Source organism: Nyctereutes procyonoides, unplaced genomic scaffold, assembly GCF_905146905.1.
Source record: "Nyctereutes procyonoides isolate TBG_1078 unplaced genomic scaffold, NYPRO_anot_genome, whole genome shotgun sequence".
NCBI lineage: Eukaryota > Metazoa > Chordata > Mammalia > Carnivora > Canidae > Nyctereutes > Nyctereutes procyonoides.
In genome coordinates this window covers 28290051-28310126 of record NW_026575042.1, presented here as the reverse complement: position 1 = coordinate 28310126, position 20076 = coordinate 28290051, and the positions used below count along the sequence as shown (strand labels likewise).

General features: G+C 38.4%; 2 protein-coding genes across 7 annotated transcripts in view; one reads left to right on the top strand and one right to left on the bottom strand.

The window, feature by feature from the left end:
- PIK3R4 (phosphoinositide-3-kinase regulatory subunit 4) overlaps window positions 1-16444 on the top strand; it is a 71659-nt gene extending 55215 nt beyond the window's left edge. For all 4 annotated transcript variants that reach the window (XM_055320987.1, XM_055320988.1, XM_055320989.1 and 1 more), the window contains exons 14-20: window positions 3257-3421; window positions 8523-8734; window positions 10746-10877; window positions 13980-14080; window positions 14660-14748; window positions 15052-15160; window positions 15890-16444. In XM_055320987.1, coding sequence (XP_055176962.1) covers window positions 3257-3421; window positions 8523-8734; window positions 10746-10877; window positions 13980-14080; window positions 14660-14748; window positions 15052-15160; window positions 15890-16060 — 979 coding nt within the window. In that variant the 3' untranslated portion in view covers window positions 16061-16444. The remainder of the gene's footprint in view (window positions 1-3256; window positions 3422-8522; window positions 8735-10745; window positions 10878-13979; window positions 14081-14659; window positions 14749-15051; window positions 15161-15889) is intronic.
- The window catches only part of COL6A6 (collagen type VI alpha 6 chain), a 143194-nt gene continuing 139278 nt past the window's right edge, over window positions 16161-20076 (bottom strand). For all 3 annotated transcript variants that reach the window (XM_055320983.1, XM_055320984.1, XM_055320986.1), the window contains one exon: window positions 16161-19717. In XM_055320983.1, coding sequence (XP_055176958.1) covers window positions 19510-19717 — 208 coding nt within the window. In that variant the 3' untranslated portion in view covers window positions 16161-19509. The remainder of the gene's footprint in view (window positions 19718-20076) is intronic.

Genomic DNA, 20076 nt, shown 5'->3' with positions numbered 1-20076 from the left:
CTAAACACAGTTATCTAATGATTACCTCTCAATTCCACTTGTAGGTATAAACCCAAGACAGTTGGGTTCACACAAAAATGTGTACACACATTTTCACAGCAGCATTATTCATAATAGCCAAAAGGTGGAAACCACAACGTCTGCAAGTTTGGAATGGAAAACAAAATGTGTATGCTCCATAAAATAGAGTATTATTTAGCCACAGAAAAGAGTGAAATAGGGGCGCCTGGGTGGTTCAGTGGTTGAGCCTCTGCCTTTGGCTCAGAGCATGATCCCGGGTCCTGGGATCAGGTCCTTTATTAAGCTCCCTATGGGGAGCCTGCTTCTCCCTCTGCCTATATCTCTGGCTCTCTCTGTGTCTCTCTCATGAATAAATAAATAAAATCTTTAAAAAAAGAGTGAAATACACATACTACAATGTGGATAAACCTTGAAAACGTTACGCTAAGTGAAAGAAGCCTGATCCAAAGATCAGCTTATATTTATATGAAATGTCTGGAATAGGCAAATCCACAGAGACAGAAAGTAGATTTAGTACAGATCTTCCTCGATTTATGATGGAGTTATATCCTGATAAAATCATCATAAGTTGAAAATACCATAAGTCAAAAATGCATTCATTACACCTAAGTTACCAAACATCATAGCTTATTAGCCTAGCCTACCTTCAAGTGTGCCTAGAATTAGAACACTTACATTAGCCTACAGTTGGGCAAAATCATTTAACACAAAGCCTATTTTATAATAAACTGTTGAATATCTCATGTAATTTATTGAATACTGAAAGAAAAACAGAATGGTGTGGGGCTTCAGAATGGTTGGGAGTTGGGTTTTTACCCTTGTGATCACGTGGCTGCCTAGGAGTTGCAGTTGCCTGCCACTGGTTAGCATTATGGGAAGATTGTATGGCTAGCATGTCACTAGCAAGGAAAAGATCAAAGTTCGAAGCATGGTTTCAAACTGAATGCCTGTTGCATTGACACTGTCATAAAGTTGAAAAATTTAAGTCAAAGACCATCTGTAGTTGCCAGGAGCTGGGGAAATGGAGGAGTGGGAAGTGACTGCTGACGGGTACAAGGTTTCTTTTTGGGGTGATGTAAAGATCTTGAATTAGATAATGGTAATGGTTACAAAACTTAGTGACTATACTATCAATCTCCTTAAAATAGGCAAATTATATCTCAATATTAAAAGAGAGGAAGATAGAGCAAGCAAATGCAGGAGACTGAGCAATATTGATATTCCTTTCTCTACAAGTGCCTTGTCCCTGGCTCTCTTTATTTGTCTACCATACTGGTTGGGTCCCTGTAGGCACCATGTTTGGGAAGTGTATCCAAAGACTCATAGATGTTTACAGCAGCATTATTCATAATAGCTAAATAGCAGAAACAACACAAATGTTCATCAGTTGATGAATGGGTAAAGAAAATGTGTAATTCCATAGAATGGAATAATACTTGGCTGTAAAAGGGAATGGATGAACCTTGAAAGCACTATGTTAAGTGAAAGAAGCCAGATACAAAAGGCACCATAATGTATGACTGTTCACAAGAAATCTCCAAATAGGGATGCCTGAGTGGCTCAGCGGTTGAGCGTCTGCCTTTGGCTCAGGGTGTAATCCTGAAGTCACAGGATTGAGTCCCATATCGGGCTCCCTGCATGGAGCCTGCTTCTCCCTCTGCCTGTGTCTCTGCCTCTCTCTCTCTCTCCCTCTCTTTCTGTGTCTCTCATAAATAAATAAGATCTTTAAAAAAAAAATCGCCAAATAGGCAAATTCATAGAAAACTTAAGCAAATTAGTTTTCAGGGGCTGGCGGGAGAGGAAAATGAGTGAGTGCTAATGGATATGAGGTGGGCTTTCTTTTTGGGCTTTGTAGGAATGATGAAAATGTAGAATTAGATACTGGTGATCTATGCAGAATTCTGTTGACATACTAAAAATCACTGAATTACACACTTACTAGAATACTATATTGTATTGTGTCCCAACAAAGCTGTAATTAAGAAAAAGTGAACTAGAGAGTAATGATTAATAAAAAATATTATTTCATATTTATTTAAAAAGCAAATATGAATATATTGTATGCATAGAAAAACCTTTTGGAAGGATATATAATAAAATGATAATAGTGTTTTTCTCTGGTTGGTAGAATTATAAATGTTTTTACTTTTTCATATTCATTTCTGTATTTTAATATTTTTTTATAATATGTATTGGCTTGTATAATAAAGTAAAACAAATGGAAAAGAAGGAAGTGAATAAATTTGGTGATTAGGTGCTTATGACCTTTCAGAAGCATGGTCCTCTAGAAGGATGAGTATGCATCTTATGAAGGAGGTGCTGAAAGAGGAGATTGGTGATAATAGGAGGCACCCTGTGTAGATCATCTATTCAAGTATGACAGTGAATTTGAGAAAGGGGAGTAGACAGCTTGAGACGTCAGGATGTGTGTGAGAGAGACTGAATATAATAAATATTTTGCATTTATAAGTGTTTTATTATTTACTTTTTTTTTTTTTTTTGTGCTTCACTGTGTTCCAAGTAGAGAAGTTAGGGCAGTCCTGTTTTGTAGATGAGTAAACTGATACACAGGAGGGTAAGTGGCTTGCCCAAGGTCATATGGGTAGTCAGTACTGAAACTCAGGCCTTTCATTCCAAAGCCAGTGCTTTTCCCACTGCATCAGGCTGCATTCTAGGAATTATAGATTTACTAAAGGGTGCAAGAGTAGGGTTTGAGGTATTGCAAGAATGGAAGGAGAATGGAAGAAGACAAGAATGGCAGCTCCAGTTGGAAAGGAGGATGGACAGTCTTTCTGTGATAGCAGAGAAGTGTGTGGGGATGGCCATTTGAAAATATGAGAAGAGGGAATCCCTGGGTGGCGCAGCGGTTTGGCGCCTGCCTTTGGCCCAGGGCGCGATCCTGGAGACCCGGGATCGAATCCCACATCGGGCTCTCGGTGCATAGAGCCTGCTTCTCCCTCTGCCTGTGTCTCTGCCTCTCTCTCTCTCTCTGTGACTATCATAAATAAATAAAAAAAAATTAAAAAAAATATATATGAAAATATGAGAAGAAAAGGTGATTTTATGCTAGTGCTTTTGAATATGATTCTTAGGTTTGTTATGAGAGCAAGGAGATGAAACAGACCTCAGATTAGTAATTTTGTTGGTTAATAGCCATGTGGTTATTTATTTAATAATAGTAATAATAATGCTTGTATGGCCCTTGCAGAAATGTGTTCTGTTTTCTTTTGTGCAGATCTACTCTTACATATAGCCGAATTGGAGGACGTGTCAAGACACTTACATTCTGCCAGGGGTCCCACTACTTAGCCATTGCATCCGACAATGGTGCCGTTCAACTTCTTGCAATTGAAGCTTCTAAGCTTCCCAAGTCTCCTAAGATTCAGCCTCTGCAAAGCAGGTATCTGTCATGTTTTTAAACTGCATTTAGTGCACTAGGGTAATTTAATCTTACTTTGTCAGTGTAGTTTGGATTAACTGAGGGCCTTTTGGATTGTTCTTCTTCTTTTAGCACATGAAATAAATAAAACTGTGTTTTCAGCTCAAATCTGTCCCATGCAGTTAGTTTCAGAAAACTATGTCTGCGTATCTTCTTTGTGTCGAAAGGTCAGAAGAGTGGCTTCGAAGCTGTGGCTTGTCCCAGTCTGGAATCTGTTCCAATAACCTAATTATCAGTTAAGTCTTCTGTCTCAACTATGAAAAGTACAACCCTAGCTGGCTGATTTTGAGAATGCAAATGTTCTTCATTAAAGAAAACTCCAAACGTTGTCAGCATTTTGTCACTTGGCATTAAAATGTCTGAAGTTGTTGGGAACATGGAGTGCTGCTTTTCGTCAAATGATTTGCTTATCATTGTAAAACAAGATACTGGCTGATTTTATTTAAGAATTTCCTTCATTTCTTAGAAATTGTGGTTGCTCACAGATTAAACACAGGGGTAAGATATTTAAAGATAAAGCAGAACAGGTTTTCAATTGACCAGTATGTGCTTCACACCGAGGATTCCAAATACAAATAAGATGGATACATTAGGCTCTAAGACACTACAGTCTATTGGAAGAAACACACCAGTTAACAGAGGATTTTGATTGCAGTGTAATACTGTGCCCATGTTACAGGGACAGGGGGAACCAGCTTGCAGGGGATGGGGGAGAAGACCTGGAGGATGGGAGACCAGATGTGAGTTAGGCAGCCAGAGCAGGGGGTTGAGAAAGACATAAGACATGGCAGGCAGAGGGGGTGGATCCCACAGGAAGAAGGCAGAATGAGCAGATTTTAATAGTTAAGTGGATTATGAGGCTCGGCTGTTGGTGTGGTTAACGAAGGAAAGGATGTATGTTGTATCATCTAGGATTTTATTGTTTATATAATTTTATTTATAGTTTTGTTTTGCCTTTACAATTAAAAATATGCATTATGTTGAACACATTCACTGAACAGATTTAGGCAGCTTTTGTTAAGGACATATATATTGTTTTCAACAAAAAAATACCTGTCAGTTTTTAAAAAAATTGTTTGAGCAGAGGATGACTGTACAGCAGTATCCCTATTGAGTTCCATGGAGCTTAACCAACAGCTGTTGGCAGAGTGTGTTGTGTGACGACTGTGCTGGCAGGACACATAGAGAGGCATGCACATTCCTCCCATAGGTACCTCACAGCTGACAGCACTTTCTACTATGAATGTTACTGTCTACCCTGAGCAAACATTGACTACATAGATTGGAAGAGATTTTGCCAGAACGTTTAGTAGATTTCACTTTGCCTGATAGCAGTTGCTCAAAAAAAACCTTGCCAGGAGTCTTTTTTTTTTTTTTTTTTAGTTTGCTTCATTCAATCAGATTGACTTGTTGTGACTCTTGACTAAATTTATAGCACCTTTTTACATTTTATTTGGCATTTGGACTTTCCATCATCTCTCTAGGGGAAATACAGTCAGTATTAGAATGTTTGTAAATATAGTTGTTTAAGACCTGGCAGAGTTCAGCGAACTATAGCCTACAGTATGGCTCATAAGCTAAGAATGATTTTTGCATTTTTAAAGGATTGTAAAAAATGAATATGCAGTAGAGATATGTGACTTGCAAAGCCTAAAATATTTACTATCTGGCTCGTTACAGAAAATATTTGCTGAAGCCTGATCTAAGAGATAAAATTAAAATAGTGTTGCTGCAAAAGCATGATATATACTGATTAAGGAGACTAGTCAATATGTTTATGAATTCTTTGTGGTTTAAAAATGCCTCAGGTTGAAAAAAAACGGCATACCCATGTAATGGAATAGTACATAAAAAGGAACAAAAAGAAATCAGTGTTATTTTATTACAAGCAATGAATCCTAAATCTTTTTTGCTAATGAAAGAAGTCAAACCCAAAAGGCTATTAATTGTATGTTTTTAACTATGTGACATTCTGGAAAATAAAATTATTGGGAGGAATTGAGATCAGTGGTAGTCACAGGTTGGGGATGGGGTAGGAGTTGATTACAAAGGGGCTGTACAAGATTATTTTGGGGTACTTGTCCTGTGGTAGAAGATACATGGCTTATACATTTGTCATAATGCATAGTGTACCACAAAGAGTGAATTTTACTGTATGTAGGTTAAAAAAAAAAATCAACCCAGATATAGGAGCTAAAATAGATGTAATCTGTGACAAATCAATTTACTTATTATACAGATGAATCATATAGTCACATTGAAGAGTGTGGGCAATAAGGGAACCAGCCTAATGCCTTTGGAAAACAGGTTTAATTGGATACTGCAAGGCTAATGACAGAAGGACCTGAACTGAAGCACTGTGTCTAGTTGGTGGTTTTTCACGGAAATATGGTTTATCAATTCCAAAACTACTTTAATTGTATACTAAGGTTGAATGATAGGTAAATATGTAGGTAATGAGAGCCAGGCTTCTCACTGTTGAAGAAAGAAGTTACAAATAAGAAAAGGGGATGGCTCTTAATCACAGGGAACAAACTGAGGGCTGCTAAAAGGGAGGGGAGATGGAGGGATGGAGTAACTGGGTAATAACATTGAGGGCATGTGATGTAATGAGCATTGGGTATTATATAAGACTGATAAATTGGGATCCCTGGGTGGCTCAGCGGTTCTGCACCTGCCTTCAGCCCAGGGCATGATCCTGGGGTCCCAGGATCGAGTCCCACGTTGGGCTCCAGGCATGGAGCCTACTTCTCCCTCTGCCTATGTCTCTGCCTCTCTCTCTCTCTCTCTCTCTCTCTTTCTCTCTCTCTCTGTCTATCATGAATAAATAAATAAAATCTTTAAAAAACCAAAAAAACCAAAAACCAAAACAAAAAGACTGATAAATCACTGACCTCTACCTCTTAAACCAGTAATACAGTATATGTTAATTAAGTGAATTTAAATAAAATTTTAAAAAGTCAAAAAAATAACCCCCCAAAAAGACATTTGGACATTGAACAAACAGCAAGAATACCATGTGAGGTTGGAGGCTGAAGTTGGAGTGATACACTGCAAGCCAGGGAATGCCAGGGATTACTGTAATCACTAGAGGCTTAGAGAGAGGCATGGAAGAGACTCTCTCAGAGCTTCTAGGAGGAACCAACTCTGCCAATACTTTGACTTTGGATTTCAGTCTTCCAGAACCATGAGAGAATAAATTTGTTTTGTTTTGCTTTAAAGATTTTATTTATTCATGAGAGAGAGAGAGAGGCAGAGTCACAGGCTAAGGGAGAAGCAGGCCTCCCACAAGGAGCCTGAATGCCGGATCCAATACCAGATTCCAAGATCATGCCCTGAGCCAGAGGCAGATGCTTAACCATTGAGCCACCAGGCGTCCCAAATTTCTGTTGTTTTAAGTGAAAAAAGAAGAGGAGAGGGATGGCTAGAATGAACCCTGGTGCTGGATAGTTATCAGTATGGACTCATGATATATGTGTCTATATATGTTTGTGTGTGTGTGTGTGTATATATGTGTGTGTGTTTGTATACATGTGTATATATATGTGTATACGTGTGTGTATTTGTATACATATGCACACATAGACATGAAAAGACACAGAAGTGGAGATATGAGTGCAGGTACTAGGTGTAGTATACATATTTCCTAGCTCTGGCCATTGAGAGGGACCAGAGCAGGGATACGCCTCATAGCAATGAACACTTAGCACACAGACCTTGGTTTTTAAATACCATTCTTCTGGGGTACCTGGGTGGCTCAGTTGATGGGCATCTGACTTGATTTCAGCTCAGCTCAAGATCTCAGGATCATGGGATTGAGCCCTGTGTCAGTCTCTGTGCTCAATGGAGAGTCTACTTGATATTCTCCCTCTCTCCCCCTCAATACTCTCTCTTTCTAAAATCAATAAATCTTTAAATACCAGTCTTCCATAAAAGGAACCAGGCTTCTTGGAGAACTGGTTTTTTCCTCAGCTGGGTAGTAAAAATATGAGTCTTGAGTATTTTGTGACGCCAGAAATTTAGGAAGTGGTTCAAAAAGGTGTGTTGAAAGGGCATTGGAACCAACCTGAGAGAGCTTCCTGTGGTCAGTGTTGGAACAACTTGAGCAATACACACAATAGTATTGGGTTACAACTCAGAGAACAAAATAAATATCCATGAGTCCATAGTGATATAAATAAATAAGTAAATGAATAAATTAATGGGGGAAGAAGTGACCATTCTTTTCATAGAAAAAGTCTAATAAGTATAGAAGGAATGAGGGAAATAGTCACCATTAGAACACCACAGGTATGGTCTATCAAAGGATCCTAAAATGTGTTGACAAAACTTGAAGAGAAACAGGATTTTTACATTGTCTCGAAAGTAAAGATTGAGTAGTTATAAATGGAAAAATAAAATAATTTTACAGTGGAGAATTCTGGCAGACACCACCTTAGCCAAATGATTAAGGTTAGGAGCACCACTAAAACGTTCTAATTAATATCAGGCGCTTCCTCATAAATGCACTGAGAAAGATGTTATTTCGTGGTCTCCTTTCTAATAAGGCATAAACAGTCGGTGAGAACACACGAGGCAAACCCAAATGGAGGGACATTGTATAAAATAACCAGTAATCTTGAAAAATGTCACAATCATGAAAGACAATCAAAGACTAGGGTCATCAGATAGACATGACTACTCAATGACATGTGGTATTTTGTTTTGGATCCTAGAACAGTAAAAGGACATGAGTGGAAAACTAATAAAATGAATATGTTCTGTATTTTACTAGTATTGTACTAAGATTAATTTCTTAGTTTTGATAAATTTTCTGTGGTTATGTAGGGTGTTAACACAAGGGGAAATTGGATGAAGGATATACAAGAATTTTCTGTAGTATTTTTGCCACTCTTGTATAAGTCTAAAGTTATTTTTAAAAATGCCTCAGGTGTCTTTGGCTTAATGGGTCAGAGTTGTTCGTTACCTATGGTTAGAATATAAATTCATCTTAAATGGAGGCTGGTGCTATGTTTTCAGTGACTGGAAAAGTCTTTGCCTTTTGCTTTGTGTATTTCTTTAGAATTCTAGATCAGAAGGATGATGGCTGTGTTGTGGATATGCATCACTTCAACTCCGGGGCACAGTCTGTTCTGGCCTATGCCACTGTGAATGGCTCTCTAGTTGGTTGGGACCTCAGGTCTTCAAGCAATGCATGGACACTAAAGCACGATCTGAAGTCAGGCCTCATCACTTCTTTTGCTGTGGACATCCATCAATGCTGGCTCTGCATTGGTGAGCTGACTTTCAAGTCATTGTCTGGGTTGTAAATGCTACTAATACCTGAAATTGCCTTCTTGTGAAAGTTTTTTTCCTTTTTCTTCATTGGTAATTTTTTCCCATCTCTCTCTCTCTCTCTTTTTTTTTTTTTTAGAGTGAGTATGAGGTGGAGTGGGGGTAGGGGGAGGGAGAGAGAGAGCAAATCCCATGCAGGCTCCATGCTCAGCTCGGAGCCCAACAGGGAGCTCAGTTTCACAACACTGAGATCATGACAGCTGAAACCACGAGTCAGATGCTTAACTGACTGAGCCACCCTGGCACCCTCCCCAATCTCCTTTTTTTTTTTTTTAATGATTATTATAATCACTTGCAATTTATTTTATTAAAAAACCAATTTGAAAGAGTGATATCAGTATCCCAATGCATAAAAGCTTTCTCTTTCTCTTTGTTTTTAATTGAACCTCTTTATAATCATTATAGTGATCAGATTTGCTGGCATTCTGTTATCCTGCCAGGGAAGCAGCAGGTCTGGCTTATAGATTAGAGCATTTGAATTTGGGCAGACTTGGTTTCAAATTCCAATAACCCCAGGAAAGCTGCATAACTCCTCTGTCTTAGTATCCTCATCTTCAAATGGGGCTAATCCTTTCAAGGGCTGCTTTCAGGATTTAATGAGGTAAAAGCATCTATCACAGGGCCTGGTACTGGGAAAGAGCTAAACAGCAGTTTCTTGCCTTACTATTCCTCCTTGCCTCCCTTCCTCAAAGGCTGAAGGTGTACCGTGTAATCTTGCTGGCCTCTTTCCTTTGTTTTTTTCACATTTTGCCTCCACAGGGCTTTGAACCTGCCCTTTGAGATTGTATCACATCTCATTTTTTCCCACTTGGTATACTTTCTGAAGAATTATAATCTGTTGTGCTTGAATTTTGGTTTCTAGATTCCCTAACTTACATTTATGGCATTGTTAAGTATCTGCTCTTTAATGGAATACATTGTGTTTGTCTTGTGTGTGAATAAACTGCACAGGAATAGGAAGATGTGATGCCGTGCCTCCAAGAGTAGATACAAACTCTAAGCAAATTAGTAGATGGCAGTGATGGCTCTCAGGTACCCTGATCAGCTTTGAGGAGGGCAGCCAAATTATCTATGGTTGTTTGAGCCATTGTCCTGGAGTGGGATGGGGAAAGAGAGGGACCCTATTGGCCTTTTGCTCCCAGTATTTCTATTGGAATTGGAGAACAATCCAAGAATACACTCTGTGCCTCTGTCAGGACCAGCTATTCAGTGTCAGGGTTGGCATTATTCTTTGGGGATTGGGGGTGGGGGGGTGCTTCTCTGTGGTGTTTGTCATAGGCAGATATGCAGGCATTCACTCCAGTTTTTGCTATGATTAGATACCCATATTGTTTCCAGAATGTTTGAAACATCTTTGGTGATTTAAGGCATTCTGTATAAGAAATAGTGAAAGGGATTATAAGGGAAAGGAGGGAAACTGGGGAAAAATTAAGGAGACAAACCATGAGGGACTCCTAACTCTGGGACACAAAGGGTTGCAGAAGGGGAGGTGGGTAGGCGATGGGGTAAGTGGGTGACAGGCACTACAGAGGGCACTTGATGGGACGAGCACTGGGTGTTATATGTAGGCAAATTGAATTTAAATAAAAAAATTAAAAAAAAATAAGGCATTCTGAACATCTTGACCTATCAAATTCAGTTTGTATCTTCTCTAGACCTTTTGTTTTTTATGAGTGCCTTTGGCAGTTAATACCAGTGTTAACTAATGAATTATTCATTTTTAATTTACATGCATTGTCTAATTAGACAATTATGTAGTAGCATTGTGATGAGCACTTTTTATCTTTAACAAGCAGAAGTGCTGTGTGACAGCAGGGAGACAGCTTCATGAGAACAAAGAATGAATAAAATACATTTATACAAAGCTAATGCTATTTATTATTCATATAAATGCAGCTTTATGTACTTTAATCAGTATATGGTAGTTTTTTTGACTTTTTTTTCCTTTAAGGTACAAGCAGCGGTACTATGGCTTGTTGGGACATGAGGTTCCAGTTGCCAATTTCCAGTCACTGTCATCCTTCCAGGGCTCGAATCAGACGCCTCTCAATGCACCCTCATTATCAGTCCTGGGTGATTGCAGGTAAAATAGAGGGCTGGCTTTCAGGTATTGGGAGATTCTTTTTTAAGAAAATTTATAATACCCTGCTGTCAAGACTCATATTCTTAAAGTTTTTATTTTACATGTAAACCAAATGCTTGATTGTGTTTTGATGATGGAAGTTCTCACCACCGCTCACTGTCATTTCATATTTATCTTTAAAAATGTTCTTATTAATCGCCACCATTACCTTCCATTTATTTTCTTTCTTCCATATTTTTGTTAAAGCTGCCACCATCTTAAAAATCTAAGTTAGAAACCTCAACTTATCCTTATTATTGTGTTTCTGTTTTTTTGCAAGCTTTCCCTCCTATCCCTTCCCTTGTATGGATATTTTTGTACAGATTCTTGGCAGGTCTTTGAAATTTACTTTCCTCATCTGTAAAATGTGGTTAAAAATACTTTCCTAGCAGAGTTGTAAGAATTTGAGATAAAACATGTAAAGCACATAGTCTGGCATACATGTAGTTAGTGCTTGATAAATAGTAGCTCTTGTTATTCTTATGTCCTCTCATTGGTCATCTTGTATCTAGGCTCTCTGGTCCCTTCTCATACACATAGACCAGCTCATATGCTGCTGCTGTCAAAGTCTCCGCATTGCCAGATTTGATGGCTTGCTTCTCATTTGACTCATAATTTGGTCAGTTGATAGTTTCCTCTTTCTGAACTACTTTCCTTACTTGACTTCAAGGACATCATTTTCTTGGTTCTCCTATTCAGTGATTTGCTACTGATTTCCCCTCTCTTGACTTTTAAATTGTGGCCTGCTCAGCTGTCTCAGTCCTCAGTATTAGGTCCTGAACCCTTCTCCTTCTGCACTGGCTTTGCTGTATGATTTTGTCTAGTCCCATGCTTTAAATACCACATTAATTCAGTTTTATAGCTATTTAAAATCCTCCCCTAAGATGTCTAATAGGCACCTTTAATTTGACATGTCCAAACTGAATACTTGGTTTCCTACTTCAAAACAGAACCATTCTTCCCACAGTATTGTCCCAGTAAATGACAGCTCTTTTATGGTAGGTGTTCAGGAGGAAGTCTGGTGTTGTTCTTGATTCTTCTCTCATCTTCCTTGTAGTCCATCAGCCAATCCTGTATTATCTCTCCTAAAATATATTCAGAATCTGATCACTTTTTACTATTTCCATCACTGTCTCCCTTACCCAAACCACCATAAGCTCTTGTCCCTATTAATGCAGTATCCTTGTAACTCTCTGCTTTAATTCTTACTGTTCTTTCTGCTGCTCAGTATCTTCCCATTCCAGGTTACAGCCAAACTCCTCACAATCACCCAGAGGCTTAGTGGGAATCTGCCCCTGCCACCTCTGACTTTGTCAAGGTTCCAACAGGAAACTGATGGCAAACTGAAGTAGGATCATTTGAGGAGGATTTATTTTCAAAGGAATTATTGATGGAAGTGTGAATGTAGAGGCATCATGAAAGCCAATGAAATAGGACTGATACCAGAGGGCAGGAGGGGAGGGAATGGTTAACTGGAGTTTGCAAAGAAGTTGAATAGAGAGGGCCACCCTGAGAGGAGCAGTGATTTTGACATGAGGGACACAGGCAGCCTGAAATGAGACATTTTTATCTATCCCTTTGGTCTCCTACTGTGGCTTCCATACGCCTGTTTTAGTTTCCTATGACCATTAGGAAACTGTGACCATTTTATTTTTAGGTGTAATAAAGCCACAAAGTTGGTAGCTTAAAACAACACACATTCTATTCTTTAACAGTTCTGGAGGCCAGGAGTTTGAAATGAGTTTTGTGGAGCCAAATTCAAGGTGGCAGCAGGGCCTAGGGGAGAATCCATCCTCTTGCCTTTTCCTGCATCTGCTTTCCTTGGCTCTGGCCTCTTTTCCTTCTCTTCAAAGCCACCACCATAGCATCTTGTTTTATTGCCTATTGTCTTCTACTGTCAAATGCCTCCCTCTTACAAGGACACAGTGATTGTATTTAGGGCTCACCTGGATAATCCAGGAAAATTCCATCTTGAGGCCCTTAATCATATCTGCAAAGTCACTATATCATATGAGGTAACATTCACAATCACTATTTTGGGGGGGGGGGCTTTTAATTTACCACAGGCCAAACCCATGTAGAAGTCAGAGGGCACAGCAGCCTATTGACGTGGCCCCCGGGGATCAGCCTCGGAGTGGCCAGTGGATTGAGACCGACCAGTCCTCCTGTGCTTCTTCCTACCTCTGCCCCATGCGCAGTTTGCCCCATGGGCTTTCTCCTTGAACTAAGCACATTCCTAATTCAGGGACTTTGCATTTTTTTGGTTTGTTGTCCCCATCAGAATGTAAGTTCTATGAAACGGAATTTTTTTTGCATTGTTTGCCTCATTTTCCTCAGCATCTAGGACAGTGATGAACTCATAGTAAACATTATTGGTTCATGAAAGAATGAAGTATTGTCACTCCCCCTGCTGAAAAATAGGGGATAATGTCTTTCTCTCTCAGGCCTATAGTTTCCTTTTGCCATAATCTTCCTTCCTCTGCTGCTCCTCCCTATCACAGATGTGCTTTACTCACACCAATTACTCATTTTCTCAGGCACCCAGAAATTGGAATGAGCAAAGAACACAAAACATTCTTTCTGCCTAAAATAACTTACCTGTATCTGCCCATCTGTACATATTCTTTCAGTCCCAGTGAAAACATCTCCACAATGTGACCTTGATTCTTACCCACTGAATGGGATCTTTTCCTTGAGTTCAGGTGGGAGCTCTGAAGTTCTTTTTGCTCTCATTGTCTTATCTTTATATATTTCTCTATTTCTAGGCTGTAGGTTTCTTTAGCATAGAATCTGTTTATGATTCACTTTCTATCCCACAGTTTTCTCCATTGCTGTACACCAGTAAGTATTTACTGGTAGTTGATTAAAAACATCTTTCTTTTGCCCTACAGTCTGGTGACAGGGCCACAGCATTATTTAAAAGCAGAGTGAGCATTTTTTTTTTTTTGCAGGATTGGAGAAATGGAAATAGGTCCAGACTGACTTGGATTATCTACCAAGATGTGGAAGCTCTGAGAGTAAAGTTCTGGTCTGAGTAATCGTTCTGGCCTGTGTTTCCCTTAGCTGTGCAGGGCAACAATGAAGTATCCATGTGGGACATGGAGACTGGCGACAGAAGATTCACTCTCTGGGCTAGCAGTGCACCACCACTCTCTGAGTTACAGGTTTGCTTCTGGTTTTTATTATAAAGGCCAATCTAATTTCCCACATCCTGAGCACTTTGAACCATTTTACCAAACCTGGTATCTGTTGGGCTTTTGGGTTATATTTTAAATTAATATTAAGTGGCCATTGCCATATAGATGCTTTCCAGTTCCTTAGGCTTACTAGTATCTGGGCATTTTGGTTGCTAGCTCCATAAGGTTTGTGGTGTTTCTGTGGAGCTCCAGTAAAAATCTGGGTTAATTGGAACGTGACCCTCTTACCTGCACTTTTGTCATGTAGCCATCCCCAGTGCTTCATTGGGGCAAAAGGTAGGAAAGATGTTTTTATCTCCTTTAGTTGGAGCCCTCCCAAATAGAACATTTTAAGAGGCTGAAGAGATCTTGCCTCTTCATTCAGAATGATACAAGGCAAATGCATTTTAAGGTCCTAAGAAAGACGTGTAGGAGGTATCCATAAATGGTCTCTCATTTCTTCAGTTAATCAGGTGTCTGGAAAGCTACCACCAGTTGACTTGTTTTTAGAAATGGTACCACTTATGGAATATGCTGGTATCTTTAATTTGATTCTTATTTTTAAAGCCTTCTCCTCACAGTGTCCATGGTATCTACTGTAGTCCTGCAGATGGAAATCCCATCCTTCTAACAGCTGGCTCAGACATGAAAATAAGGTACAATATCTAATAAAGAATAGTTACTATGTAACACTTAAAAAGGAGAAAGGTAATAAGGATAATAATAAGTGGATGGATACTATGGTTAATGAGAGGATGTTATCAGTATTGTAATGTTTAAAATCCTCTGCATGTAGCAGGAATAGCTGTTGATTCTTCATTTGTCCCTAATTTTATGCTCTTTTGCATTTGGAAAAGAGATTTTTCTTAAAAGAAGTTATGCATTGATGAATGTAAGTTAATGATCATTAGTTCCTCCCCTTCTTCAGAGATGATCAGCATTCGTTTCCTCTTCCCTAGGTTTTGGGACTTGGCTTACCCCGAGAGGTCCTATATTGTTGCAGGAAGTACTAGTTCTTCATCTGTATCCTACTATAGGAAAATAATTGAAGGCACTGAAGTTGTCCAGGTACAAGCAGTCTTGTTTTCTCTCAGCTTCTCTAGGCACAAAAATGACTTTGGCCAAGAGTGGCAGTATTTAAGAAATACATTGATTTTCTCTTGGCTTTTTTGTATTTTTTTAAAATTTATTAAGGTATAGTAAACATATAAAAGACACACACATTAAGTACATAGCTCGAAGCAAGCACTTTATATTCTTGCTCAGTCCTCATAATTTATTATTTTCCTTCTATAAATAAGAAAGTTAAGCACCAGGAAGTAACTTGTCTAAGATCATCCAGGCAGTAAACAATGAAGCTGGGATTCAGACCTGGCTGTTGGAACTCCAAAGCTTATATTCTGGAGTTGGGCAAAAACTTCAAACAAGATAATTGAATCTGAAAGTGCCTGGGTCCTAGAAGGTGCTCAGTAAATGAACGAAGGCTTCCTTTATGACAGATAAGTGTTTACATTCATATTCTGGTCATTGTGCTTCCCTTTTTTCTTTTGATGGTGACGAAAGGTAACATGTACAGACTATTGGCCTGTTTATAAGTTTTCCGTATTTCTAAGAGGCTACTCCTGGAAAAGAGAGTATCATTTTACTCAGTGTATCTGTGAAGGGATGACCACCTCACAGGAAGTTTTAGCTTTAACAATAATTACCTGTCCCAGAAGCAACAGTACTGTTAAGAGGTACAATATGGTACAGGCTTTTAACTTCCGGTTTTCTCCATGACTTTTAACTATGAAACAGGAGATCCAGAATAAGCAGAAAGTAGGACCGAGTGATGACACCCCACGGAAGGCCCCAGAATCTCTGCCTGTGGGACACCATGATATCATCACAGATGTGGCCACGTTCCAGACAACACAGGGCTTCATTGTAACTGCATCTAGAGATGGAATTGTTAAGGTGTGGAAATGAAAACCTAGAGGTCTGTATAATTTGTAATAAATTTATAAGTATACTGTAACTTGAGAGCAAAGGTATTTTTAGAGGACAGAAGTGAGATTCCTTTTCAAAATTATGTCTCTGTATTACCGTTTCATGATTAAACAGATCCCATCCAAGGTGGTTACGGAAGTTGCACTCAACCAGTATGTATACCCATGCATTTATCTCTGCAGGAATCAGCCAGCAGTATCTGGAACTTTTTATTTTGTATGTTACAGAGGCAAGGAGTTCAAAATGCTAAGACTTCTATGATCCAAGTTTACTTTGTATTGATAAAGATGGTTGTAAGCTATTATAATGTAAACACATTTTTGCTATTCAAACCAGCCAATAAACTGTATTCAAACATCTTAAGGGTTTTTTGTTTTTGTTGATGTTTTTAACAGTAAACTTTAGCAGAAGAATAAACTCTTTAGCAGCATCTGTTCTGAAGAAATGGACTCAGTGTCACAAAGAATCAGTGGCAGAACTAGGCCTTATGCTCACATTTCTGGAGTCTCTGTATTTTGTTCTGCTTTATCATATCTTTTTATCCTGTTTTAGAGTCTGCCAGTACTGATCTGTGTGTCGAAAAATGTCTCTCCTTGGCCATCATTACCATCTTTTATAGGCTCTAGTATAAATTCTGAATCTTGGGCTATCAGCTTGCTTTTATCCAGTGTCAGTTGTTTATTAAATGCATAAAAAAGGAAAGGACTAAGTTGTTTAGAAGTATACGTTTTTGGTGTGTTTTTAAGCCCACAATTGGCCTTTCCCATAAAAATAAACCCTTCAAGTTTAACCTAATTGCCTCTCCACATTTAATTTTTACCCATTTGCTGAAAGGTTTATAGTGTTTAAAATACTTCATTTTTAAGAATCTGTAAACCAAAAAGGTAAGTAGATAAATACTCCAAAAATTTAATTTTCTGTAATTATATGCTTCAGTTATGGGACATGACAGTTTGCAGTGCATAGGTCTGGCTTCATGATTCAGTGCACTTAATTTTGAGTTTACCTGTCTAAACTCATCAAAAAATCCTGTCATTCACAAAGGCCTGAGCTAGGAGCCTGGACCTTGACAAGGCTAGATAACTAGTGGAACGGTAGGATTTGCAACTTTGACATTGTCATGTTACATTGCCTCTCCTTCCGCTTATGTCTGTTAAGACCAAATATACAGAGTTTCTAGCTACTAAGTCAGATTTCGTGTCTGCAGAGGTTGGAGGTTACTTGTGTGAGATAAACTGTTAGGCTGAGAGAGGACTTCAAGCCTTGAGCCATTAGCGAAGCCACATGACTGACAAACATACTGAGGTGAAAATGGAGTGGGCTGATGGAGATGGAATCCTTTTTTCCCCTTATCTTCCTGCCACCCATTCCTCTTCCCACTTAAAATTCCCCCTTTAAAAAAGAGGCTAATTTGGTTGAATTGTTACTATTACAATCTAAGGCCACGTTGAGTTGCATCTTGTTTTTCAACTTTTTTTTTTTAACATGTTTTACTCCTAGCTTAGTGCAGAAATAATAGGCCTGTTCTTTATAGTCAATTAATTTACATGTTTAAACCAGGATGCACCACTATTTGTGCGATTTGTGGTTTAAATAGGGGTCTATTTAATTTACACCCAAATTTTTGCTGCTTTTCCCTTCTAGGAGAAAGAAGTAAATCATGAGAAATGCTAATATGAGGGATTTTTAAAAAGGAACTTAGTATTTACAGACCCTTCATCTGTTAAGGATTATAAAGATGACCTAAAATGCTAAAATAATCTCAATTACCAAGGGCAAAAATTTTTGGTATACTTTATCAATGCAGAAAAATAGACAAATACATTTTTTTAAGTATTTCTAGCAGTAAACAGGAAGAGTTTTTGCTTAATCCAAAGTTAACCAGAAAAAGCCCTTTTATTAAAACTCTTAAATGTTGTTCATCAATTTCCTCTACTTGAAACATAATTTTTTCCTGAACCCCTAAGCACCACTTATGGTATGAAGCAAGCTGATGATATGTTTTATTCTTTTCTATTTCCTGAGTATGAATATGACATTTTTAACTCCATGCCCCTCTGAAGGAATTGGGAGTTATTTCTATGGAGTTACCTGAGTAAGGATGGTAGAAGTGGTTTTAAAACAGTGTAGATGGCCTTTGTTTCATGAAGATAGAAAAGATGGCCTTAGGTGCCAGTAGCCATCGGCCCATGCATCCAAGCAGGGCTGTTGTTACCAACTCGAGCCAGCTCTGACAAGTCAAGGTAAGGTCCAAATATTGTGTCTAAATTAATTAATTTGATGTTTAGTTGTTGAAAATATTAGTCTAATAAGATAAAGAATTTTGTGATCTGGATGTGGGTAAGGAGGGAGCAAGCTGTCAGAGGCGAGGCATTCGGAAGACCTTTCCTGCTTTAACTTACTCTGATCTCTCTGCATCTCTGTACATCTTTGCAATCCCAAATGGATTTGTAGATTAAAACATTAACAATTTTACCTTTTCTAAACACAATATGCATTTAAGACTCTAAGACTGTATTTAGATCTTGGTCTGTCCTGTTTGGTACTATTCGCTGTTGACTAAGTAGCTTCTTGATGGGTAAAAGTAACTCAGCTTCACCCATTACCAGTTGTCTTTATTCTCCTTGTCTAAAGAATATATGGATTGGTAAAAAATAATATATATATATAACAACGGTAAAGAATAAAGTCCATCAAAATGGCCAGTTAGGAGGCTCTGTATAATGAGGGAACTTCTAGCTCAAAAGCAATTATTTGTTTTGGGGGGAATTAACAAGTTTCTCAGTATGTTAAGGAGGAGTTGGGCAGAGAAAATTATTCTCTGCTGCTTACCTGTCCAAGCAAACAACTGCAGAAAGCAGGAGGAAACCATCCAGCACAAGCCTATCAGAAACTGGCTGTCCACACAGAGACAATGATGTATATAAATAGTATCACGGAAAGCCAAATTTTCAAAATTATGACATATAAGCATCAATTTCTAAATTAAATGAGATCTTTCAAAACATTAACCTTTTGTTAAACAGGTGGACATTAAACAGTACTAAATAGAGAACGAAAGCTGTTTACAGACTTGAAATCAAAAGAATTAGCATTGGCTCATGTATATACTATTTAAAATTTACCTTCAGATATCTCCACTTTTCAAAACACTTCTTTCATTCTTCCATGTTTTAATGATAACAGTTCTTGAATGTGTCAGAGTGCTGGAGATAGCAGAAGTGCTCAAAGAAATAGACAAGATCAATTTTAATATCAATGAGTGCAAGGGGTCAAAACTGCCTGATAATCTATAATCTGTGCTTTGTCCAGCCCTCCAAAGTGGCCCAACTGGATATGGATGGATATCCAGATAAAAGTTGTCCATACTTATAGCAGTGAATTTAGTTACTTAAATCCAGATACCATGCTTCCTAAGGCTAAATTCTTCAAGCACTTGCTTTATCATGTTGTTTTGGAGCAGTTTTTATCACCTTTTTTCCATTTTTAAATGTATGGAATGTGTTTCTGGTAAGATTTCGAATAATATCTCTGCTGCCTCTTGCTACTCTTGAAAGATATTTTTTATCTTGAAAGAACTTTGCCTTCTGTAATGCATCTTCTTTGAGGGCAGTTTTATGTGGTCCAGGAACAAAGCTGTACAACAAAAGAAGAGAAACATCACAGAAGATAAATGCCATTTTCACTTTAATAGACTATATTAATTCTTTCTTCCTAAATTTCCACATTTCTTGTTGCATCCTTCCTTCAGGGTAATTTTATTAAGACTTTTAAACTGGAGATTTATTCTGGGCAGATAAATCTGAAGCTGAGACTGAGACATCTTGTCAAAGTATGCAAAATCATTTCCACAGAGAAGTTCCTTCTTCATGAAGCATGTTCCACTCCCAACTTCATATGGCTGGCTTCTTCTCATTATTCAGATCGGAGGTCAAAGAGTACCTCATTAGACTGCTATATCTATAATTTTCCCAGTCTCCAGTCTCCTGGTTGCT